Genomic DNA, 25,917 nt, shown 5'->3' with positions numbered 1-25,917 from the left:
TAAACATGATAAACCAGTTTGGCACTGGGTGTTTTTTTTCCCTCTTCTCCCCTTAAGGAGGCTACACTACATTTGTGCTTACTAAGAAGCAAAATTTTCCAGTGCACTCAGCTAACACTTTTTCTCTGCTCCTTAGCTGGCCCATCAACACTTTCTTTACAGTTCCAACATCTTTCTGCTGTCCATGCTTCTTGGCTACTATTGTCCCAAAGGTACATCTGTGTCTTTTTACACACACAGGCCAGATTCTCATCCTGATCTGGGATAACTCTCCCTGTTGTTTTAAAAGCAGCTACACTGGATTTATACTGGCATTACTGAGACAAGAACCCGGTCATGAACCTTTCATCACAAACCTAAAATGCAAACACCCTGCCTACTTCTATGGGAGTCATTTAGCTGGAAAGCGTTTCTGTGTCATTTATCTTAACTGCAGCAGGTAGCAATTTAACTGTCACTCTGCACATGCCAAAGCCTCCTCAAATGCATCTGCTCACCAGCTGATAGCCTCCACGGCAGAAATGGGCTTGCTCAGTTCAGTCTTTCTTTTCTCAGGTGTCCCCTTCTGGACCCGGCCAGATAAGATGGAGAAGAAGCTGCTGGCAGTTCCCGCTGCCAACACCGTTCGCTTCCGATGTCCGGCGGGTGGAAATCCAACTCCTTCCATCTACTGGCTGAAAAATGGCAAGGAGTTCAAAGGAGAGCACAGAATTGGGGGCATCAAGGTAAGGCCTTCCTTTGGGTCTCTGGTTTTGTCAAGTTTTCTGCTAACTGTAGGCAAAAAAATGTCTTTCACGGTGATTAACATTGATGCGTGTAAGAAAACAGTCCCAACTGCATGGGAATGGGGGTGTTTCTTGCAGCCTTAGCAACTGTACCACACCAAGGCGTTAAAAAGGGCTGCTGTCTCTTGGGATTGAAGGCTAATTCCCTGTGGGTTTGTCTACAGTGATCATTCAGTTGTGGACAGTTATGAGAAAGCAGGAGCAGAAATTTGTAATTTCTGGAGATCAACCCCATGCATTGAGATGTGTGAGGCCAAGCCATAGCTACTCCCAGCCTTTCAAGGAAAACCGCCTCAGCATCCTTTGAAGGTGTAGGAAGGACCTCACCAAAGAGCTGGACTGTTGTGCTAGTGGTCATTAACATTCTTGTGGTATAAGTCACTGACCCTTGGTCAAGTATTGGATTCCCTTGTAGCCAGAGTTACAGCATCTGCTCCTTGTCTGCTTGCTTCTCTCTCCTTCCTTTGTACAGTGAGGTGTTCTGGAAAATGCTCTGGCTCATGTTTATAGATGGAGCTAATAGCTAGAAAAAACCCACTGTGCTCAAATGACTTAATTAGCCAGAAGTTTCTGTGCTACTGTATATGACAGATTGCATCAGGATTTTAACGGGAAAATTAGCTTTCTCTGATTTTTTCACTGTTCTTACTACTTTGTCCTCTTAAGGTCACAGTCAGACTACTTTCCACTTTTATTTAGGGAGAATAAAATTAGCGGCTGATTATAGCAAAGACAGCCTGGCAGGAGCAAATTTTGCCTGTACTCTGGCATATCCCTGGGCTGTTGCTAAGGAGAGAAGATGATTTTAGGAAGGCACCCTCATCAGGACCCTGAGTAGCTCTGTGCTGATGCCTACCACATCTGGAGCATTTTGAAGAGGTGACTAGGCATGCAAAGTGTGCCGGGCTCCAGAAACCAGAAAAGAATTTAAAAAGTCTTCCCTCCACACAATTTTGGGCTGTTTCTTTCCTGTTAGCTCAGACCTGATCCTGAAAGAGCCTTTTGTGATTGCCTCGATGAAGCCTTTGAAGCTCTCTCCTCAGTTCTGTCCCTGCTCCAACCTGGATGAGGCTGAGAACATGCTCAAGTTTGGATCTTCTGAAAAGTTAAGGAAGGAAAAGAAGTGGGGAAGCAGCTTCTGTGGGTAAACAGCCTTTTGGCAGATAACATTCACAAAGCACAAGCATCTTTTACTAATTGCAGGCTGTAAGGATCATCATGAAGTGTTTTCAGGCTTGCGTGCGCTGTTCAAATGGCTTTTTACAAAACTATGTGACATCAGCTGCACTAAATTATGCTTGCAGAATAAAACCTAAAGCTGAAAGCAATTCCCCATCCCACTTCCCAGTGGTTTTAATCTATACTTGAGTTTAAATTGACACGTTTCATCCTCTGCAACACAGTAGTGAGCCTTTGGCATCGCTGTGCTTTGTTTCTCTAGGAGCACCTTCTATCAACAAGCCAATACGTAAAAGAGCTATTGGAGGCAATGTCAGGCCAATTACAGCAAGATTGGTTTAATCTGTCTATCTGTCTAGGTGTAGTTCTTTGTCCTTTTCTTGATATAAAGATGTCTTTCTCCCTCTGTGAACTTTCCTTCCCTTATTTGCTTGCTTTTGCTCTTGAGCCACGGTTAGATGTAAGTAGTATTAAGTAAATCTCATCCAGTATAAATATACTGACAGATATCAGCTGAGATTTGAACCAGAAAAAGAGATTGAAAACATGCTCAGTATCTCATGTATTTAAGATTTAAATTCCCTATTACAACTTAACTTCATAACAGGATTAGGCAGCTTGAAAAGAATGGGCAAGATCCAGATCTGGCAGAGTTTGCTTGGCTTATACTTCCATCTCAAGATCTAGTCTTAACCCAGAAATCCATGAGCTGGGAATGTTCTCGTTTGTTTTCAGTGTGTGGAAGAGTTTAAATGTTGATTGTGAAAGGTCTGCGGTCAGCAGATGAAAGCTGACCACTCTTCCACTTCTGCCTCTTGCAAGTGGCGTTTAGATCCTGTCTGAAGCCTGATGTAAAGCCTGCAAGGGAGAATGGTGACTGTTGAAAACATGAATTGCAAGCTAACCTAGTTTTGTTACAATTCATCCTTAACTGGTAAAGAAAAGAAGTTCATATGACTTATCATATGAAATTTCCCAAAGAGCATTAATGGTTAAATCCATGTTGGAATCTCTAATATTGTAAGCCTGTGTGTTAAATGACCCTAGAAGGGAAGACTGAGGGGGAGGGGAGACAGAGGATTATCCCTTCCCCAGACCATTGCACTGACTTGCATACCAGTCTGGCAAACATGGACTGAGTTTCCAAGTGTGTCTGCAAACCGTGTTTTCACAAGGAGCCAAGAATGACAACACCAAATAAACCAGAGGGATTTCCAGTATCTCACCCACTTGATTAATGCCTGCACTAAGGCACTTCATGTTTCTAGTGTTTTACAAACGAGTGTGGTGACTCAATAAAATGCCCCTCTTTATTATCCTTTAAGTGCCAGGCTCAACCTAAAAAACGATGCCCCATTGCTTCAGGAAGGGTTTACAAACCAGTTTTGCCCTGTGAACCTGTGCCCTCCAGATTCTCCTCTCTCTTCAGAGTCCAAAGTCCCCATCACTAACCTGATGAAGAGAGATTCTTTGAAAGTGTCGTAAAAGTGTCTTTGAAGGTGCATCCTAAGTAGAACACCTAATTTGGATGTGATTTTATAACACATGTCAGACTAGGGAGTCACTCATTTATCTGGAGCTGCATTTCCTTGGAGTAGCTCCTAGGGGTTCCGGACACAAATGCTTTGCAATGCTGGAAATTTGATTAAAACAAGTCTTTGGACACAACTATAAGACAAGCCAGCGTGGAAATGAGACACTGAGCAACAACAAATTTGTATTGAAGCTTCCTTGATGGTCTGGTATGTTCGGCTGTGAGCTCAGGGCCCAGGCTTTCTGTTCTCAGAGCTCAGGAGTTTCCACGCTGTTACAGAAGGGCACCGAGCAGGATGTTGCTTTACAAAAGGTGTAATGTTGGTTCTGTTTATGTACTGTCCTGACAGGGCAGAGAGTGCAGTCAGACCTGACTAGACATGTGCAGCAATCACAATTTCTCTACAGACTGTTAGGCACAGCCTCCCTATGACCTATAACCTGAAATGAAAGGAAATGCTACATTCAGCGGTCTCTGAAAAGTGGGGTGCTCAGCAGGGCTGTTCCTGAGGATGCAGAGATGCACAAAGCTTTGTTGAAATGACTTCTGCTTGCTTATCTTGCAACTAAGCTGTCTAGTTCTATGGCTTTTAAACATTCCCATAGTTCTGGCTTTAATTGCAACTTGGCCCTTTAAAGGAAAGCATGTGGATGCAATTTATGTGTAGCAAAAGAGGTTAAATGACTTCATATTGGAGTTCACCTGTTGCAGCAAGAAACCTCCAGGAGCAATTATGCCCTTGTTTTTTCCATCAGCCCTTGACATTCTGTAGCACAGCATTATTGTAATCTCCTACTTCTGTGTCCTTGGAGTCACCTTCAAAATGTTTCTGCTCTGGATGACAGAAGCCATCAAGTTAAAATCCTGAGATTTGGAGAGCTTTCATACACTATCCTGAAGTCACCTTTGTTACTATTGATTGCTTTTCTGTATTAATTCAAGATTTGCTTTCCATATCCATTATTTCCTTTATAATCATTAGAAACAAATGTTCTAGCTGGGATCACAGAGCAGCAGGTCAGGCTGGAGACATGGGTTGTGCATTCCCTTCTGCTACTGAACAACAAACAACTCTGCATAAGAGCCATAACAAGAAGACCAACTTGGTGCAAAGAGAGAAGGACTAAACAAGCATCTTAAAGACCAGACTTGAGTCTGGGCATGTTTTCCCTTGTTTTTTTAAAAGGAATTTAGGGAACTAAGTTGTAGACACAGACAGAACAGTTACCTCCTTGGCATACATTTAAAAAATATGTTACAGGTGGGGTAAGCAGCGTGATTTGTATTGTTCATTGTCATGGGTTACATGTAGCAATTGGTAAAGATCTGCAGATGGGAGTACAGTGTTTTGAGCTGACAAAGTCTCTGGGCCAGAGTGGTCTGGCAGAGGGGACCAACCGATGGGAGTTATTTTAGCTGATGCCTTCTGAAGTTGTTATTCTAATGAGATGCTGTCAGCTGGTTTCGTTATTGGTATTGTTGTGGAAGCATCTGCAAGTCCCCATTGCAATCTCAGCATCTTACCTTGTGTTGCACTGTTCCTCCATTGGTCTTAATTCCTGTTCACATTAAACCTTTAATGACCCTTGAAATGAGTCCTTGCAATGTTTGGGCCTGCTCTGGGGCCCATTCATGTTGGCCAAGTGTGTAGAACCTCGCCGATTGTTCACTGATATGAATGGATTGGTGATAATGGCACTTGACCGTGAGCTTGATGGTTTGATTTCTTCTAGTTGCGACACCAGCAGTGGAGCTTGGTGATGGAGAGTGTGGTGCCATCAGATCGAGGAAATTACACCTGTGTTGTGGAAAACAAATACGGCAACATTAGGCACACCTACCAGCTTGATGTATTAGGTGAGATTTCACTGTTTTCCCTCAACAGACGATCTGTGGTGGTGTTGAACAGACGTGTGGTGGGATGTGGGAAGCAGGAGCTTGGTTCCTTTCCCAAAATGCTAGATCGTGTCTTCTAAAACCAACAACTAACTTCATCTTGGCTGATGGTTCAGCCTCAGATCTGTGATCAATGAACTACTTAGCTGGTCTACAGAGGGGCCAGAGGAGGAGTGGCAGGGCTGAGATGCCTCCTTCACTCCCGGATGGTTCTTCCCTGGGTAGAGTCTTGGCAAGGACACCTAGGGAGATAATCCCAGTCTGCACTCTTTTCTGCTGAAAAGCTAGGAGATGAAGAGTTCAGAGGAGAATCCTCGCTAGAAGAAGAACAAGCACATTAGGATTTCCCTCTCTTTTCTACTTTTCAGAAAGGTCACCCCACCGACCAATTCTGCAGGCAGGGCTCCCTGCCAACCAGACTGTGGTGGTAGGGAGCAATGTGGAGTTTCACTGCAAGGTTTACAGCGATGCCCAACCTCACATCCAGTGGCTGAAACATGTGGAAGTGAACGGCAGCAAATATGGACCCGATGGGACACCCTATGTCACTGTGCTGAAGGTTGGTCTGTGCTCCTTCTCGCCTTTGGAGTAGTGGTTCCTCTGCCTTGGTCTCGCTGTTAGAGGGACAGCAGCTACATTGGGGGGATGCTCCTCAAAGAAGCCCACTGCTGTACTTATGGCAGGGGAGATCAGCATTGAATAAAGGTGCTCACTGTCAATGGAGGCCATGCACCTAGACTAGCAGTGCAATGGGAGCCAACCACTCCCAACAGAATGTGTTCGATGCCACAGCTCCTAGAAGGGGAATCATTATTTAAATGAGATTTTTGGGAGCTCAAGGTCTCATTATCTGTCATTGTGTTTGTGTCTGTAAGAAAAAAGTAACAAGAATAAGACTTAGGACAGTTGTTGGGATTGTTCTTTCCTCTAAGACCCTGCAGTGGAACTCTACTTTTTGGAGGGGGCACAGAAAAAGTGTCCTACAGCTAACTTCCAGACTCTCCTGTTTGCCAGAGATAACACAACTACTGTGGTGGCACAGATAAGCAAAGTAGTTGTAAGAGCTGAGGCAACTGTGAGAAATGCAGTGTAAGAAAAGAGAAGCTGTCAGATTGCATTTGACCTAAAATTGTAAAAATAACCTTTTTTTTACAGCTTCAATTGAGGTATTTTTGTGGCTTATTAAAATAAAAGGCTCCCAACTAAAACACATTCTTTCCTTTTTCCAAGTAAACACACTGCACTGTGCATGTACTAAGTAATGCTGAACTACCAGCACCTGAGAGCCAAGACAGTCTTGTTCCAGCCAGGAACATTTGTGAATATTGCTATTATCTGTGTTGAGGGAAGACTTTTATTGACCAAAAACTCACTTAGCAAGACTTGACTTTGCTAAAGTGCTTTCTTGACAGGGAACTTCCAGATTACAGACAGAACAAAGCCAGCAAGTCTGGTTTCCCCTCAACTTGAGTAAATATAAAATGTAGAGAATAGAGATTGAAAGGCAACATTGGACTTCTAAAATCCAGGGTGGGTTTTTTTGTTATAATAATTGAAGGCATCCCATGTTGGTGTTTATGAAAATGTATAGGGCCAAATAAGAGTTTCTGTGGCTCTGCAGTTACAGCCAAAAGCAGGTTTTGCCCCTGCAGTTTGAAGCTGGGGTTGTCCCGTGCAGGGCCATTCCACGTCCACGTCCTGCTACACACACGCCCTACTTCTCTTTGTATGAAGTTCTAAAACAAAACCCCAGTTATCAGACAGTCATCTACAAAACTGTAGCTCAGCCAGATACATGATAATAAAAGCCAGAGACCCTGGAAATAATTACACAGATTGAAGTAACAGATTGGTTGGAAGAAATGGTTGGAGACAGTTCTTCAGGGTTGGCAACACACGCTTCGTGCGAGTTGATAAAACTTTTGATTTTTCCTCGCTGTCTCTCCAAATGTGTCTGAATTATGCATATTTGAATTTCCCCCTGGTTTCACAGCCCAGCACCAAGCTCTGAATAGCTGGCTGTGTCACATGCCATCTACTATAGTCTCCGAGCTCCGTGTGTGGTCCCCGTGGGATAAAGTGCTACCTTTTGGAAGTTTGCAGAGCCGCTGCGAACAGTGCCTTGTGTCACAAGCACAAGCTCCCATTTTGCTGTGGCAAAGAACATATAAATAGTCCGTATAAATAGTGTTTTAAAATGAAGTTGGAGCGGCACCGGGGTGGCTAGGTAATTAGAATTGCCAAATACCTTCTCTTCTGTGGCCGGCAAAGGCTCTGCATTCCTCGAAGGGGAGCACAGGGAGGCGTTTGAAAGCACAAGTTTTGTTTGGTTTGATTTTTTTGCTGAATAGGACCAGCACACGTCTATTTACTACTTCTGGTTAATCAGGAATGCTTTGAATTGTATTAATGCCGGCATCAGTGCTGGGGCACAGAGCATTTCCATTTTGGGATGCATCTTTTGTGCGCCAGTACTGGGCCTCTGTGGAGCTGTGTCAGGCCCAGCTTTGCAGGGATTTTTTTGTGTTGTTTTTTAAAACTAAAGATCTGATAATACGATCTCGCTGTCATCTTTGAGGCCAGTCTGTTGACTTGATGGACTCATTACCCTTGTGCCACGCGGGGCTGTTGCATTGACCCAGTGTGCCGGCCGTGCTGCTGGAGCAGGGGTCTGCTAACAGCCCTTCCCTTCCCCTATATGCTTTAGAAAAGGCTCTCTCCTGCCCAGGGCTCTGGTGTCTGGGTTGAGATAAGGCTTTTTTATCAGCCTGCCCTTCACTCCTGCTTTCAGAAGATCCTGCAGACCGTAGTATCTGCTCTGGGTTAGCCCTGTATGGGGAGCATCCCAGTCTCTATCAGAGCGAGGGAGAAGGGAGAAGTGCCAGCACATGAAAGCAGCCCCTCACATCTAAACAGGGGGGGAGCAAAACCCACCCCAGTCCAGATGGATAAATTGAATGCTGTACTTTCCACCGTTTTTTTAAACAGCCTGACAAAACCAAGCCATCACCTGCATCAGTTCCTGAAAGCCTGGGCTAATTTGTGATCAAAGGAAACCCCTTTTTCGTTGCAAAAGAGCACTAAATGCATTCCAGTTACAGAGAGGGGGCTGGCAACACTGTGCCCAAGCTTTGTCAAAAGCTAAATTGTAAGTTCAGCATTGAAACGTGCTCGGTTTAATTATAAACAAGGCAGCAACAGCAGGCAGGCACATTTCCCCACCAGTCAGGACAGACAAACTTGCCAGCACATAAGCATTTAGAGATGAGGTCAGGTCAGAACCAGTGGAGTTGTTATCAGACATGGACATTTGGGCTCCTCTCTGATGTCCCCTCTGGGTTCAGTCCCTAATAACCTATCAGGTCCGGCAGCCCTGCTGATTTTAATGGGCCATGAGTCATATTGGCTGGACCAGGCATGAAATTGGAGGCACCAAGACTGGGCTGGAGAGTGTAAGACCAAAAAGGAGAAGACCAATTGTTTTATTTTAATTTCCAGAACTGAAGCTGATTTTTTTTTCTAGACTTTCCCTAGGCAGTTTCTGAGGCCATCTAAAACAGTTGTGCATTTTCAATCAAAATAAAAACAACTGCTTAGGGAACAACCTGATGTGCTGTTGTGGCAGCGTGGAAGAAGAGAAATAAAACCCTTGCTTAAGAGTCTGAAGTTTGTTTGATTTATATGCACCACTTTATTTAGTAAAGAAGAGGCTCCTATGAGCAGTGGAAAAAATTACAGCTAATTTCTGAAAGGCAAAGTCAGCAGTGAGTTTCAGACCGCCACTGCTTATATTTTGTTTCCAAATTCTATTTTGGAATCTGATAATTGAAACAGTATTTGCTGAGCCGGGTTGCAAACACAAATCTCTGCTTAAGCCCTTTCTGTGGTGCTCCTGTCTGCAGAGTTACTAAGAAACCATGGGGGCTTTGACTGCTGTCAGATGGAGAAGTGGGAAATCGGTCTGTTTGAAAAGAAATCGCACGTGTGACACTGGCAGAGGGGAGTTCACTTGCACGTGGTTTAGAGGGCCAAATGCAACGTCTCTTCTCTGACCAGGTCCTGGGTTAGGTCTCTCACTGCAGAGTGAGCCGGGGATGTTACCTCAGCCAAAAAGAAAATAGCCATGAACAGTCAGTCCTAGCTAATGTAGGTACGATGGAGGTATTGTTTGGTTTACTGAAGTCCAGGTTTCTGTCTATTCCTGCAGTCTTGGATCAGTAAAAACGCTGAAGCCGATGCTAACCTAAATCTGTTCAATGTGACAGAACAAGATGAAGGAGAATATCTGTGTAGAGCCAACAATTTCGTAGGCATAGCCGAAAAGCCATTTTGGCTCCACATTCGCAAACCAAAACCAGGTAAACCACAGACTCTGTCCCAAGGCCCTGGCGACTGCAAGAATGAGCTGTAACATTTTTAAGAAGCTAGTGATTAAAATTGCTATTCATTTTGTATTATACCCTGTCAACTGATGCTGAATGGCTTTATCTTATTTTCTTGCTGGCTTTTTTTTTTTCACAAGAACGTAACGCCTATACAGCAATTGCCATGGAAAAATTCCCACAATAAAATGACTGTCACATTTTGCTATCAACTCTTCACGCTTTTATTCCTCTCCCTTCCTTACAATTGAGTGCTGATAACAGAACTGCATGTTAATGACCTGTGACGTTCAAAGCTCTGGCAAACCAAGCTGTCTCCAGATTCTTACCCATAAAACTGATGTAATCAGTTCATAGATTTCTGTCCCTTGGAGAAGTAATGGAGAAACAAACATCAACATTGGCTCACGCAAGCAAAGATGTTAAATAAAGAGCAGCAGCAGTCTTGTGGGCTCTGGAGTTTGACTCCAGCCTGGAGGGTTTGGCTGCTCTGTTGCTCAGTGCCACTGCAGGAAAGTTCCTTATAGGTACCTTCTTGTGATGGGCTGGAGCTATATTACATCATCGAGGGCTGTGCAATGAATACATGGCTTTGAGATGCCCACTCTGAAGAAACAAACCATTCTACAATTCTATATTTTTTGGTGAATTAATGAATCAAAACGTTTTTATGTTCCTCTGATCAGCACTTGAGTCTTTCCCCACTACATCTCCCCACCTTTGTCTTTCTTTCTGTCTTTCATCTCTTTTACCTTCTTTCCCTACTCCTGTACTCACCCTACTAACCCAAAGTCAGTCATATTGTGGGGGCAATTTTTCATTTGGATGCTTTTGCTTGCATGCTTCTTTAGTGGGACAGAGTAAGAACCTGGTGAAGGGAACTTTTTTTTTTTTGCTTTCGACTACAGGTCGCAGAGGGCAATGAATGAATAAATGTGCAAGATGGGCCATTGGAAATAATAAACAAAAAAACCCCACCCACCTTAATCTGCTTTTGAAATTTGCCTGTGGTGTCCTCACACTTGCTGGGAATGTGGCTTATTCTCTGTTTTCCCTCTTTCTCTCTGTGTGTGTTTTTTTTCCCCCGTAGACGGCAGGTGTTAACACAACGGATAAGGAGCTAGAGATTCTGTACTTGCGAAATGTTACTTTTGAGGATGCTGGGGAATATACTTGTCTCGCAGGGAATTCTATTGGGTTCTCACATCACTCTGCTTGGCTGACGGTGCTACCAGGTATTTCCTTCTGTGCTGGCCTCTCTTTCCTTCTTCAGGGTGCCTTGATGTTTTGCTTTAGAAATGCCAAGTTCCTGCAGACCACCCCTTGCTTGGAAGAAGGAGCATTATCCAGGGAGGGCACTCCTCTGGGATGTGTTGCAGACCCCTGTTGTTTATTCACAGCTGGCACTTTCTGCATTGCCTCTCAAGATGTAAATTATTACTGCAGCCATATTATAAAATGCCCAGTTACCTTTTATTCGTCTAGATAGCAGCCTCTTTGTTAGGAGACTGATAAGTGACAGAATTAGAAGCTTTGTCTTCGTACACTGTCAGTGGGAGAAGGAAGCCTCTCCATCATGTGATCCAGAGCACACAAATTTCACGTGGACTATGGATCATCTTACGGAAGAACCTTTTCATCTAAACTCATATCTTAACCTAGAACTGGATGCATAAGTGGTTGGTGTGAGTACAGCCTTCCCTGCCTGTAACATTATTTCCATTTTGCAGATGAGCAGTCCAAAATAGTGATCTCAAACAGAAGGTTGAGGAGAGTCATTTGTAGGCAGAGCCCGGGAGTCCTGGCTCTCAGAGGCATTGCACACTGCCTAATTCAGCTGGGATTGGTGAAAGCTGCAGTGGTCTTGAAGGCCAGAGTGACCTTAATTCTGTGGTCCTTTCATGTGAGAAGCTCTCAGTGAAAATGAGGCCAGCACAAAATATGCAACAGAGGAATCTGTACTCCAAAAGAGGGGAATGAGGCTGTGCTTTCCCTTCACCTGCAGAATCTGCCTCTGGCTATGAGGCAGGCTTGAGCATGGTCCAGGAAAGCACTAGCAGTATTCATATTGAATCTCATGGGTGCTGTGCCTTGCAGAGAGCACAGGAACAAACCTGAGGTACATTCAGCAGACCCTTACTGAAAGGGCACCCAAAATCCTATGCACTCTGCTTTGGTTTGCCCAGTCAGACCGTGTTTGGGTCCATCTCCCAACACATCCATCTCAGGATGTGTTCAGGAACCAGCAACTTTGGCATTTCTAATCTTGACTTTATCTGTGTGGGTGATTTGGATGTAGTTGCTTTTCCTGGGGCTCAAGGTCTCCTCCAGGCTCAACCATGCTGCTAGTGGGATCTGCTGGTCTTTCCTTTTTTTATTTGCCAGCTCTGTAATAGCTGATCTGATCCTTTTTCTGCTTCTGCCATCCACTGGATGAGAAATCGTTTCCCTTAGTTTGAAGACTAACGTCTGTTACTTTGAGAATCTCCTGATACGGTCTCAACTGTCCATTAGGCTGCTGTTATGAAGTATGAACTCACACCCCTTATTTAAGCAAAGAATAAGCAGGCTAAAGCCCACCCAAAAAGCCTGAAGTGGAACTTTATATTGAAGTCATCTGCAGGGAAGGACAGCAGCAGCAGCAGCAGCAGCAGGCCCTGAAGTGCTCCCCACAGAAATGGCCTATCTGGGGAACCTCTGCTTGTCCACACTTCAGGAGGAGAGATGCAGAGCAGAGGGTGAAATGGTGTGAGCCAGGGCAGCAGAGCTGTGCCACTGACCAAAGTGCTTGATCCCAGGGAATCTGGGAGCTCTTCCTTGCAGGAGGAGGTAGCCGCGTGGCAGGATCAGGTCCTGCACAGGAGGCACATAGGCCAGCACAGACCCCAGCATTAACCCACAGCCCTTTCCCCGCATGACTGTAGGACCAAAGAGCTGACAGGGAGCCTGCTGCTGCCAGGAGAAAGCTCCTGCTGCTTTGGGGAGATGCTGTTTTGGGACAGCCATGATGTATGTCCACGAGCCCTTAGCGAGCCAACCACACTGCATGACTTCTTTATAAAGTTTCCCGTCGCTGACTGTTCCTCTGATGCCAGCATGCCTTTTGGAGACAGAAGGCCAATCCCACCATGGCTCCTTCCTCTGGTCTACGTGCCTGTCCTGAAAACAGCAAGAGGAGAAACACAGCTGAGCTTTGTTGGCCCCAAAAAGTCTTGCTAGAAAGCAGCCACTGCTGATGGGCGCTTGCCATCACCCTCCCGCCTCAGCCACCTTTCTGTGCCAGACCTTCCACCCTCTTCCCAGCACAACTAAGTTCTCGTGAAATAATCATGCAGATCACTCTCATGAGGCTTTTCCCTGAGTGATGCCTTACCCCTGGGTGCCCTTTGAGCCCCTTGGTCCCTCAGGGCAGGCACTGGGCTAGTGGAGGTCTTTGTTGGAGGAGCCAAATCAACAAAGTGCAGCCAAGTCCAGTTCTGCACCCTTTGTGCATCTGAGGCATCCAGCTACGTGGTGGGGATGAGGATCTGGGTCAGAGGAACAGCACTGACTCATGAAGATGCCTTCAGCCTAGAGCAGTGGTTTTCAACCTGTGGGCTGTAGGCTCTTAGAAGCCCCAGGGTCACATCAAAGGGCTGTAAAATTCCCCTCCCCCCCAAAAAAAAAAGATAAACCAAAGCAACGTTTTAGCTACAGCCACAAGCAGAAAACCACTGGCCTAGGAGAGTCCCCTCACTGAAGTCCCTCAGAAAATGGGTGTAGACAAGCAAGTTCTCCCTCAGCTCCTTGTGTGCACGTGTGTGTTGTGAGGGCAGCCGCCAGCCCCATCCTGACTGCCATCTCTTGTCACCCCGCAGCGGAGGAGCTCATGGAAATGGATGGCTCAGGCTCAGTGTACACTGGCATTCTCAGTTATGGCGGTAGCTTTCTTTTCTTTATCCTGGTGCTGGTCGCTGTGATTATCTGCAGGATGAAAATGCCAAAGAAAAAAGCCATGAACACCCCCACTGTGCAGAAGGTCTCCAAATTTCCACTCAAGAGACAGGTAACAGAAAGTAGATACAAGATTCCTATTGCCCCCTATGGTCATCTCCGTTTTCTTAATTTTTTTCTCTAGGTGAGAAGCTCTACCATAAAAACATTGCCCAAGAGGGACATAACTTGGCTGCAGTCTGGGAGTTCAACCCTGTTGTATTGCTGTTTCTATTCCAGTGGAGCAGTAGCTGGTGGGAGCTGACTCTGGTTCATGAGCAGCTCTCAAGCAACCACTTTTCTGTCATCCCTGTCAAAGGGGGGCTGGCGGTGCAGCCACGGATACCACAGAAAGCACATCTTGCAAGGGGAAGAGTTTAGTCCAGGCTCCTCGGTAAAGTGGGGATTAGAGGAGCAAGAGCACGTTTAATTGTGCTTGTTTAGAGGTCACTGGTGAACCTGAACTGATTCTCAGGGAGGTGGAAGGAGGTCTTCTTTCTCCGTGCAGTTTGAGATGCTCTGCCATGTGTAATTGCACTGAGGCAGGAGCAAATGGCACTGTGTAAAAACCACATAGTAATGGATATGGATGTCATGGCTTTGGCCACAAGCTCATGGTGGACATTCAGTGCCAGAACAGGAGAAGTCACTCCACAGCTTGGATGTGCTATGGACATGAACACAGAGCAAATGAACAGATATACTTCTTGCCTTCTGCAGGGCATTGACTGACCCATCCCTCCTTTCCACCAGCTAAAAAGCTGACCACAGACACCTAGATCAGTGCGTTTCTGCAAGGATCAGGGGAGAGACAGAGGGCGGGAGGGATTTCCCATTTAGAAAATACCACAGAGGTATCAGTGGGCAAAGACAGTTCAGACTCCCTCAGTGATCCACCTCAGGCACTGTCCACCCTGGGAATACGGTTGGCAATAACACTTCATTTGCTCTACCCAAGCAGGTGTCGTTGGAGTCCAACTCTTCCATGAATTCCAACACGCCCCTGGTTCGGATCACACGGCTCTCCTCCAGTGACGGGCCGATGCTGGCCAACGTCTCCGAGCTGGAACTGCCTTCAGATCCCAAGTGGGAATTGGCACGCTCTCGGTCAGTCAAACCCATGGGTCGGGGTCCCTGTGCCTGCTGCAGTGTCACCAGCCCAGTACCCACTAACATGTCTGCTTGTTCTTTCCTCCAGCCTCACCCTGGGGAAGCCGCTCGGCGAGGGGTGTTTTGGCCAAGTAGTGATGGCAGAAGCAATTGGGATTGATAAGGACAAGCCAAACAAGGCCATCACAGTTGCTGTCAAGATGTTAAAAGGTATGGAGAGCCCACAGAGGGCAGAACAGCATTTTATGCTGGGATTTCCTCTCTTTGCCTCTCTTTCAAGTATTTTATGCAAATGAATACAATAGAAGAAAGCAAGAACTGCTTTTCTTCCCCTTCACCCACATGGCCTGGGGGTGAGGGCTGTGTCCTTGGAGAGCAAGTAAAAGTGCAAATCCCATAAGGAAGAGGGAATGGGAATTAATCCAGTTGTGTACTGAGGGGTAATAGCATCCCTGAGAAGGAGGGGAACCCCCATCACTTCTAGACAGCTCTGTCAATCAGCCTACTCCTTACCCTTCCTGCAACCAGTACTACCTGTTCTAGCAAAAGCTTCTGCACCAGGCTCAGGAGGAGTTTGCAAATTCAATTGGCAAACTCCTTGAGGAATTTCTTCATTGAAATGACTTGATCCCAAACACCTGAGAGGTTAAAGAGAGGTCAAAAATGGGGGAGTCACTGGGCATCTCCAGATGAGTCTCTCTTTTCCCATCCTTCCTCTACACACAGTAGCCACAGACAACACAGTCAAAATCGCCCTGACGAGTTCAGCTGGAGCAAGCAGGGCAGATGCTTCAGCAGTGAGCATCCCAGGGCAAGGTTTCACAAAATGACATCTTTAAAAGAAAATAATATTCCAAACAAAAATGATTTGTTTCATTTACATTTCCATTAGTCCATTCTGAAGTTGGTGTTGGAAGCAGGAACATTTCCATCTTTCAAAACTAAAGTATTCCTTTGGAGGGGTGTTCTCCCATTTTTCTACTTCTGCAGAAAAAGGAGGGGGAGTTTCCCTACTTTTGTAGAAAAATTACAACTTTCCATGCAAAAAATATGTTCCTCTACTCCCTCTCATAGCTCTGACTTTCCCCTATCCTTAACTCTTTGAGCCAGAGATGAGGGAAGGAAATAATCAGAAATGGAAAGTCATGCCAGGTACCAAAATTGACTTTTTTTTCTTGAATACTTATCAGGATGAAACAAAAGAGGAGTTATTTTCTTGATCTTCATATGACCATTTTCCCCTCTCTGTTTGTTTTTTCCTCCTTAAACAAATAGTCTCTTTTTCTTTTTTTGAGACAGTATTTTTTGGTTTATTTCTATTCTTCTTCCCAAAGTAGAATAAAAACAAACACTGCCATATTTTTAGTACTGTTTCCCTATCTAAGCCTGGTATGACTACACAGCAATTGGATAAACTACTTCCCAAAACACTTTATTGTCTTCCTAACCTTTTTTGCTTTCCCCTCTTACTTTCTCCAGATGATGCCACAGACAAGGACCTTTCTGACCTGGTCTCTGAGATGGAAATGATGAAAATGATTGGGAAGCATAAAAACATTATTAACCTCCTTGGTGCCTGCACACAGGATGGTAGGTAGAAAAGCAGCCTGGTGCTCAGAGGGCTTTGGGAGGCTCAGGTTTGATTCTCCCTTCTGTATAATTACTCACTGGCTGCCCAGAATGTCCCAGGTGAGATTTTGGTGGTCAGCTGTTCCACTGCTGGATGCTGATGTGCTCTTTCTTGCTTGTAGGACCGCTCTATGTGCTGGTGGAATACGCGTCAAAAGGGAACTTACGGGAATACCTCAGGGCACGTCGCCCACCTGGCATGGACTATTCCTTCGACACCTGCAAGCTGCCTGAGGAGCAGTTGACATTTAAAGACCTGGTTTCCTGTGCCTACCAGGTGGCCCGGGGCATGGAGTACTTGGCATCTCAGAAAGTGAGTTGAGAAGCCTCATTTGGCAGAAGTGTTGGTCAGACCTGTGCATCCAAAGGCATGCGATGCTCTGTGTGGGGGAGGGGTGTGGTGGAGGAGGGGGACAACCACAGGCAAAGCACCACAGACCGCTTCCTTTGGAGATCAAGTATTTTCATCTGAAGTATCTTGGGTTTTTTTGGTGGAGGCTTCATCGGTATGCTGGCTGCATCCATGAACCATGCAGCTGTACAGCTCTCACTGTTACCTGCAGGCCCGATAGCATCCCCAAAATGCATATGAAAGCAAAAGCAATCCAGACCTTGGTGCTGCTCCTCACCAGTTCAATCTCTACCACTTCTAGAGGCTTTCAGATGTGCAGTCGTGAGGTTCAGGAAGCAGTGGTCAGGGTGGGCATCACACCGAATTGTGAGCTTTCACTGTGGAAGATGTTATATTAGACAGCAGTCAGGAGATGCATGCACCCCTGTCCCCTCCATCTCCCTCCTGAGACTGGTAAAGATGGAGAGCACCCACGAGGAAGCTGAGATCCTGGGTGTAGCACAGCTGTTTGTGGCAGTCAGCGGCACATGTAGGCTCGGTGGGAAAGGAACTGGCGTTGGGTTTGTCATTGTGCACGACTGTGCCCAGGATAGTCCCTGGGGAGCACTTTGCTGACACTGAGCTAGCTGCTGCATTTGCTTACCTTATACCCTGGAATTAATCCTGATTTACCCTAACATCAGCAAGTGGAAAATCAAGCTTTATGAGTCTGTGAAGCTGTGCACGAGCCAGCGTGACCTCTTTATGTGGGATGGGAGCAGTACAACATGAGCAAGTTCAGCTTCAGATGTCAGAAGTGTTTGTCCCATTAACTTCAGAGTGGATGGTTCATGGTGGCTTTGAACCCCCATTCTGCACAGTGCAGGCTAATTCAGCTTCTTTCTCTTTGGATGTATTGGGGATGTCTTCATTTGAGGAGTTTCTTTCCTTCAAACACCAGCCTCCACTCGTCTTCCTGGAAGAAGCAGGGCAGACAGATAGCTTCATGTCCCAGTAGGCACCCACAGAAGAGGAGGCTTGGCTTTCTCTTCTGTACATCCCTTTTGGAGAGAAATGACACGTGGCTGTGTCAGCACTGAGGCTGACAATTAGGTGTTGCTAAGAGGTGGCTCCCACTGAGCATGCATGATGGGGCAGTGACACAGAGAGCAAGGAGTTAAGCCATGCCCACAGCTTTATGAGCTTGGGAGTCAATGAAACAGCAGCTCATAAACCACATGGTGCTGTTGGTTCCAGGCACGAGCGGCTAACAAGCCCTTATTTATTGACTTGCTCACCTTTCACAGTGCATTCATCGCGACTTGGCAGCCAGGAATGTGTTAGTCACTGAAGACAATGTGATGAAAATAGCTGATTTTGGCCTCGCTAGAGACGTTCACAACATTGACTATTACAAGAAAACCACCAATGTAAGTACAGAACTGCCAAGCATGTGCAGTTCTCCTTCTGGCAAGGAATTCGGCCATCTCTGCAGCAAGCAGCCCTCATCCCACATATCCACTTCTAGAGGGGCTTAGGAGGAAGAAGCTAGGTGGCATCACCTAGTGAGGGACTGTAGATAAGCTGGTCCCAGGGGTCCACTCACCATCCATTTTCTTCCTAATGGATACTGCCACTGCTCACAGCTGCTTGTGAGGTCTCAACTCTAGCCAGGAGGCTTTAGACCAAGGGAAGCCAAGGGGTTTACCAGATGAGAGTGAAGCTCATTCCAGTCTGCTGCACTGCTGTTCATAAAGTTCCCAAGGAGCTAAACTGGTCTCAGCAGAGCCCTTGACAGAGTAATGTCATGTTTTGTGTTCTTTCAGCTTCCTGGCTTTTGTGCATTTCTCTTTTTAACAATTGAGTTCCTTGACTCCACTGCCAAGGATGAGAAGATGGTCCCAGCCAAGGGAAGAGTCCTGGACCTGTTTATATTTTCTGTAGAGTTTAATTTAGGAATGAAGGGATAGAGAGAATCTATGTTGTGCTTGAAAGCCCTGCAGCAAATACTGAGCTTTGAGCAGTCCATGAGACATCCCTCCCCATCACTGCCATGCTGCAGATAATAAAGCACGTCGCATTGCTTGGCAGCAAAAGCCCCAGCTACAACATGGTGTGGAGATGGCAGGGGAAGAGGTTGAGAGTTTTGCAGAACCCAAGGATCTTACAACTGCAGGGGGTCTCAATGTCCAGGCAGTCCTACAAACCTACTGTGCCCGCATTGATCCTTCCCATCATAGCAGAAATCTCTCTTAATTACTGGGATTTTTAAATCATAAATTAATTAAACATGTTGATAATTTTAATCATAAATCAAGTTCCCTATTTGAGCTGTGTTGGACAGCTGAGAGCATAATCCTATTTATGCATCCTGCCTACGTCTCATCTCTGTTTGTCTCCCCCAGTGAGGCAGCGAGTCAGAAGAGGACAAAGCCCTCCCATAGCTGAATTATGCCTTGAACATTAAACAGTCCATTCTCACTCCCTCCAGGGGACAAACAAGCCCAAAAGAGTTATGATTAGTCTTTCTGCTCTCACATTTCTTGAATGTGACAGCCCATGTTTATGACCCTGATGTAGGACGTTCCCCTGGAAACCTGGGATCAAGCCTCCTCCTTTAGCCTCCAGCAGGATCAGGGTTTGTTTCTTAGAGGATCTGGCCCTTGCCTTCACTCTTGGCAGTTTCCCTTCCAAGTTCAACCTAAGTCAGGTTAGGACGTGGAGTCAAACTGTTTCTTCCAACCCAAGAGATGGGAAGTGCTGTCCCATGCTCTGTGACAGAGCTCAGTGCATTTATGAGCAATGGGTGCTGTTCCCATGCAAAGATTTAGATGCTCCGATACGTTAAACCTGCCTTGGCAGTGAAATACAGTCCTCTACAGAGAGCATTCACTGCAGAGATTGTCAGCAAAGATCCAGGGATCAAATACTCTAATCTGTTTCTATGTGGCCACTACTGCTTTACCCAGTGACCGGGAAGGCAGATGTGGTTGTTAATGAAAATGTTTCAAACTGGATTAGAAAAGAAGATTCAGATGGTGCCGTTGTGGCTGGGGGAATATGCTGATGGGATGTTCCCATTGTCTTCCTAATTACAGGGTCGGCTGCCTGTGAAATGGATGGCTCCAGAAGCCTTGTTTGACCGGGTCTATACTCACCAGAGTGATGTGTAAGCATACCCATGCTTTTCTAAAAACACGAAGTGACAGGAAAATCAACATCTATGGTATCTTAAAAACAAACATAGTGCTGAGCACGAGCAGGGCTGGTTCACTGCTGGGCTGCCTGGGGATGCAAAAGCACAGGAACTGGTTCCAAGCTGCAGCTTTGCAACACGTGGTTTTATTTTACCGTTATCTGGTTGCTTTCATCCAAGGATCTCTAGTGAACTGGTGAAAAACTATTGGAAGGCAGGCAGGTATTTCTTGTCCTGTTTATAGATAAGGTGATTCATCCTGCAGTCAAAAATATTCATGCAAAAAAACCCCAAACATCCACACAAAAAGAAACTGCCCTCAGCTTCCTGCACTTTGCCCCCAGACAGTTATGCTTCAGTTGAGTACAGGGGATGAGCGTAAGATATTCTGTCTGACATTAGTGGAATATTCAACAAATCTATTCTCTAATTAATTTTACCACCTCATTTATCTGCTGTTATTTTTCTTAATCCTGTCCTGTCCATTTTGGTACATCTACACGGTGTGCAAACAGCAGAGCCCAGGTTACGTGTACATCCATATCCCATCCAAGCTTTGCAAGGGCTGAAGTGGATCAGCGTGCACACCAGCGTTTTTAGTTCAATATTTGGTTAATAATGACATTTTTACAGTGGCTCAGCAGCCAGACTGCCTGCTTCCCAATGCTCACCGCTTGCAATTGGGCAAATTAATCTTTTCTGATGCTGTATTTTTCACATACTTTGGCTTTTATTGATCTTAAATCATAGTTTCCATGCTTAGGTAATGCTGCAGCGGGCATGACAGATAAATCAAAGCTAGAGAAAGGGAGAGCAAGCGTGCATGAAAGCGATACAGAGACAGATAATCCCTGTTTTTGAAAAAAGAAAGCCAAGAAGGCAAAAGATGTTTCTGAAGAAGAGGACTTTTAACCAGAGCACAGCTGTGGGACCGGAGTGTGTAACATTAGTGCTCCACTGATTTTTTGTTGGGATATTTTTCTCCCAGCTTGGCCAGTTAAATGAGTGTTGTAACAAGCAAGTTTTGGTATCAGCTTGCACAATTAGTGGCCTGTGGTTCCAAGCCTGCAATTCAGTGAAGCTGTGCATGAATAATTTGATTTGTTCCATTCAGTGGAGCTGGTGGAAGACCTAACAAAGAGCTGGGGGTAATAGATGGGCTGTCACCTATCTGATTAAATGCTCATTTCAATTTCAGACTTGGTGCCTGGGATTTCTTTGCTATTGAGTTGGATCAGCAGAGATCTCCAAGTAACTAGTAAAAATGGCCTAGGCAATTAGTCATGCTATTGATGACTTTGTTAGCTATGCATGGCTGCACAGAAATAAAGCCAGGCAGGGGGGAGGGGATATGGTGGGGGGCTTGGAAAAAAACCTCATTGAATTTTAAAGATCTTTCTTTGGTTTCCAGCTGGTCTTTTGGAGTACTACTCTGGGAGATCTTCACTTTGGGAGGGTCTCCATACCCAGGAATTCCCGTGGAGGAACTCTTCAAGCTCTTGAAGGAAGGCCATCGGATGGACAAACCCGCAAACTGCACCCATGATTTGTGAGTGTGAGGTTGGGGGTGAGCTCCTTGCACTGCTCCCCATTCCCTCTGTGGCCAAACACCAACCTAGGCCAGGGTTTGGCCTGTTGAGGCCATGAGATTTTATGGCCATTTCCAGGTGGGCTCACCCACCCCACCTTGTTTTCAGTTTAGCAACGCGATGGGCCTCCCCTCGTTTGGTGGGTGGTGGTTGGGGGTGGATTGTTGGTGTGCCATCTGTAGGACAGGCCCTCCTCCTTCGAGAGCACAGAGACATGCAAGAGATGATCAGCAACAAGGAGCATGGCTCCAGAAAACCCTCACACAAAATCACCCTCCTCCCCACAGCTATCCACAGCCAAGGCCGCCGTGGCTGAAGTTGCATTGACTGTAGCTGTTCTCTCAGGCAGTTTGGGAGTGGAAGGGCAGGCAGGTGGGCACCGCTTCCCCTTGGGTGACCACGGGTGATGGCCTCTTCTCCCCTCTCCTGCAGGTACATGATCATGCGGGAGTGCTGGCACGCTGTCCCCTCGCAGCGACCCACCTTCAAACAGCTGGTGGAAGACCTGGACAGGGTCCTCACCGTGACGTCCACTGATGTGAGTGTGGTGGGGTGGGTGTGGGGAGGGATCTCTTGGTCCCCTGGTTGGGGCCACCCAGCACTGATGGCTCTGTCGCCCTGGCAGGAGTACCTGGACCTGTCAGTGCCCTTCGAGCAGTACTCACCGGCCGGCCAGGACACCCACAGCACCTGCTCCTCAGGGGACGACTCGGTCTTTGCACATGACCTGCTGCCCGACGAGCCCTGCCTGCCCAAGCATCCCCCCTGCAACGGCGTCATCCGGACGTGAGGCGTCCCCTGCAGACGGACGGGCAGGCAGCGTGCCCACAGGGGCACGAACACGGGGCGCCGAGGACGAAACTGTAGTGAAGGATCTTCCAGCGGAACTGTGTGGTGGTGCCTGGAGATTTGTGTTGTTGTTGAGCTGTTCAGGGTAAACAAAACAAAATAAGAGATTAATTTTTTTTTAGAGATTTTTTGTTGTTGTTTTGGGGTTGTTTTTTTTCCTGGTTGCTGTATAAAAAGTCAAGAAGCACTGTTTGGCCTGAAGGAACTAATCTCTTGCCAAGATGATCTATCATATATGTTTTTTGTTGTTATTTTTCTTTTTTTTTTCTTTTTTAACTAAGGAGAATGTTGAACCTGGGGGTGTCTCTGACCCTCCCAGCCTCCACACTTGCGTTTTGAGTGCCAGAGTAGCCGTTCTGTGCCTGCAATATGAAGAAGAGGAGAAAAGAAAAAGAATCTTCCTTTTTTTAAAGAAAAAAGAAAACACAAACAAACAAAAAAAAAAGTGTAAAGAATGTAGAAGTTCTTTGCTTATGCAATCTGTACATGAACCTTTTTGGTGGAGCTGAAAAGCCACGTTGCCTGCAGGGATTCATATATTTATAAAAATATCTATATTTTTGTTGTCGTCGTTTTTATAGCTTCATGATCGTACCTACCCAGCTACGTAGAAGGAATCCTTTTTGAAAGAAGAAAACAACGTTTAAGCAACATGCAAATCATCATGGAGAAAGGAAAAAAAAAAGGAGATGGTCAAGTCATCTGAAATGATGGTGCGTTGGCCAAGCTCACCCATCTGACAGCAGCGGGGGACCTGGCTCCTGGGTGCCCACCTGGCATCTCAAGCCACATCCTGACCTTTGGGAACAGCCGTGTTTGGGGAAAAGAAAATCTTGCTTTTTGGGGGGGTTGCATCTTTTTGCATGCCAGGGGTGAGTGGGGGAGGAGCAGCTCTTCCATCCACCCCTCAACGCCAGCAGTTTGGCTCCATCAACGTGCAGTGACTCGGAGAAAAAAGTTACGGGTACCTGTAGGCAAGAGCCTTTAACTTATATCAAAAAGGTTTATTCCAGAGAATCTGTGTATATATCTATAAATATATTCTGTATATATATAAATAAATATATTAAAAAAAAGAATGTATAATACTAATGCAACATAAAGCAGTACTGAGAGAGAGTATCAAAATACGAGCATTGCAATCTAGGATATACTGATCTGGGCAAAAGAAAAAAGAGTGTTTGTTTGTTTGTTTGTTTGTTTTATATCTTCACAGTTTTGTTTTAAAAATTGTATCTTAACATGTATATTTGTAAAGTTATTTATAGACATTAACATATCTGTCCCTCGGTTTAAATAGCATAGTGTTAATGTAAACTTTGAAATTTCACCGAGCTTAAGGGTGGGGTTTTTTTTTTTTTTTAACTTATTAAAAATGGAGAAAAAATATATTAATCAAGTTTTTCTTTTGTGTTTATGGGAAATATTGAAAGAATGTATAGATGTACAGTCCTTTTAACAAATTACATTTAATGTTATAAATATATATATATGTATTCCTTTTTTTAAAAAAACACAAATATTAGTTTATCCTGGATTGCAGTGAGCAAAGGTAAGTTTATTTTTCAATACATCACCAGTGGTTAAACCAAACAAATAGCAGCAGAGAGATGATTTTTTACATATTTCAGAAGAACAGGGCCAAGAATTCTTCCATCAGTTTAACCACTGTGCATTAAGGGGGCGTGGGTGTTTATTTTTCTATTTTCAAATGAAGGTATTCTTTGTGGTCGAGTTAATAACAAGCATGCAGCGAAGAGAAATGTTGACTTTGGATCATGCGGGGTAATATTTTTTTTTCCCCCCCTTGCCAGTAGCGTTGTATTTTGGGCCTCAGAAATGCCATGTGAGCAAAATAGCAAGAAGAATGACACTGTTTGCAGGAGGTGTGCAGCGACTGTGTATTTCTTTTCCGTCTTAACACGCTGGAAAATACCAGTGATGCCTGATTTTCTGTGCTGAAAACACTGTGCTGGTTTTTTGTTCCTCGATGTCAAGAGAGCTGTTTAAAAGCACAGGGGCAAACTAGGGAATTTTAGCATAGATCAAGCTGACAAGGGGGGAGATTTGAGCTAGGGGGTTTTTTTTAGGGTGAGTATTTTTGAGGATTGGGGTTGTTTTTTTTTTTTATCCAGAAGACATTTATCTACTACCACAAAGAGGAAAAGCAAATTGCATCGTGAATTATTTCTTTCCATTTTTCTCTGGTGCATATTTCGTATCCATGTTTCAGAATAACAGGATGACAGCATCTCATTTTAAGACTTTTTTCTCTTTTTTTTTTTTGTCTTCTTAGAGCCACAAAATCTTTATCCTAAAATAAATAATTTATAGTTTGAGGTTACTTCAGTGGAAGTTTGAGAAGGTAGATTTCTATAGATTTTTTTTGTTCTGTTTTGTTGGAATAAAAAAGAATTTTTTTGGTATTTTCTTACAAATGTCTGCTAATTGTGTACATTCCAAGTACTGGAAGTGTCAAGTTTTCCTGTACTGAAAAAAGAAAATGTACAAAAGTGTGCATGATTTCAAATGTTACTAGATATTATAAATATATATATAATTTATTGAGTTTTTACAAGATGTATCTGTTGTAGACTTGTTGACTTTAACATTTCTTATTCAATGCTTATATAGTTTTATAACCTGGACTATTATCTTTAAAAACTTTAAAAAAAAAAATAAAAGTTCCAATTTTGTTACATTTTATACTGTTGATGCTGCAATCCACAGGTTTGCAGAGTGTGATTTTTTTTCAACGAGCAACTCTGGTTCCATTTATTTTAATACTGTATTTCTGTGCCTGACAGCAGCAGCTGTCGAAGGTGTGAGATGAACACTAAATAAAACTATTCTACTTTTGTTAACATGGCAAACTTACTTCTACCAAAAAAAAAAAAGAATTAATAAATAAAGAAGTTGTTCAATGTGGGGGTTTATTCCTGGTTGTGAGGGTCCTTTGCAAAAGTAAGTCTTTTGGTCTCTGGGATTTGTAGTGCCAGGAAGGGGGATTATTTACAGTGCTGCTTTTCAAATCCTGGCCAGCATAGGTTTTAATGTGCTTAATAAATTTATAACAATTTTGGATTAAGAGCACTGTTATTTCTTTGTTAGTGGGTATATATACACAAGCCATTGTGTGCATGCAGGTATAGGGATGGTTTAACCTCTGCGCTCATACGGGATTAAATGTAGCAGGAGCACAAAGGCAGAAATTGTTTATTAAACCTCTGTTATAGATTTCATCCAGACCAAGGTGTCTCTAGCCATGAGCATGGTGGTGTTACAACGCTGCAGATGCTGGTGGAGGTGCAAGGTCACACAGAATCAGAATGGTGGGTTGGAAGGGACCTCTAGAGATGTCCAGCTCAACCCTCTGCTAAAGCAAGTTCCCCTCCATAGGGCGCACAGGAACGTGTCCAGGAGGATTTGGAAACCTCCAGAGAAGGAGATTCCACATCCTCCCTG

At 44.9% G+C, this 25,917-nt stretch overlaps 1 protein-coding gene across 4 annotated transcripts in view; it reads left to right on the top strand.

Moving 5' to 3' along the window:
- The window catches only part of FGFR3 (fibroblast growth factor receptor 3), a 57,770-nt gene extending 32,739 nt beyond the window's left edge, over nt 1–25,031 (top strand). Inside the window, exons 5-18 of one of the 4 annotated variants that reach the window (XM_061992098.1) lie at nt 556–725; nt 5,232–5,355; nt 5,763–5,953; nt 9,602–9,752; nt 13,634–13,821; nt 14,710–14,855; nt 14,947–15,068; nt 16,338–16,448; nt 16,610–16,800; nt 18,126–18,248; nt 19,917–19,987; nt 21,426–21,563; nt 22,036–22,141; nt 22,229–25,031. In XM_061992098.1, coding sequence (XP_061848082.1) covers nt 556–725; nt 5,232–5,355; nt 5,763–5,953; nt 9,602–9,752; nt 13,634–13,821; nt 14,710–14,855; nt 14,947–15,068; nt 16,338–16,448; nt 16,610–16,800; nt 18,126–18,248; nt 19,917–19,987; nt 21,426–21,563; nt 22,036–22,141; nt 22,229–22,393 — 1,997 coding nt within the window. In that variant the 3' untranslated portion in view covers nt 22,394–25,031. Of the gene's footprint in view, nt 1–555; nt 726–5,231; nt 5,356–5,762; nt 5,954–9,601; nt 9,753–10,866; nt 11,012–13,633; nt 13,822–14,706; nt 14,856–14,946; nt 15,069–16,337; nt 16,449–16,609; nt 16,801–18,125; nt 18,249–19,916; nt 19,988–21,425; nt 21,564–22,035; nt 22,142–22,228 lie in introns of all 4 variants that reach the window. The other 3 variants (XM_061992097.1, XM_061992100.1, XM_061992099.1) reach the window with 3 other exon arrangements.
- Nucleotides 25,032–25,917: the final 886 nt, after the last annotated feature.

The sequence above is a fragment of the Colius striatus genome, chromosome 3 (assembly GCF_028858725.1).
Source record: "Colius striatus isolate bColStr4 chromosome 3, bColStr4.1.hap1, whole genome shotgun sequence".
Lineage (NCBI taxonomy): Eukaryota > Metazoa > Chordata > Aves > Coliiformes > Coliidae > Colius > Colius striatus.
This window is presented reverse-complemented; position numbering and strand designations above follow the sequence as displayed.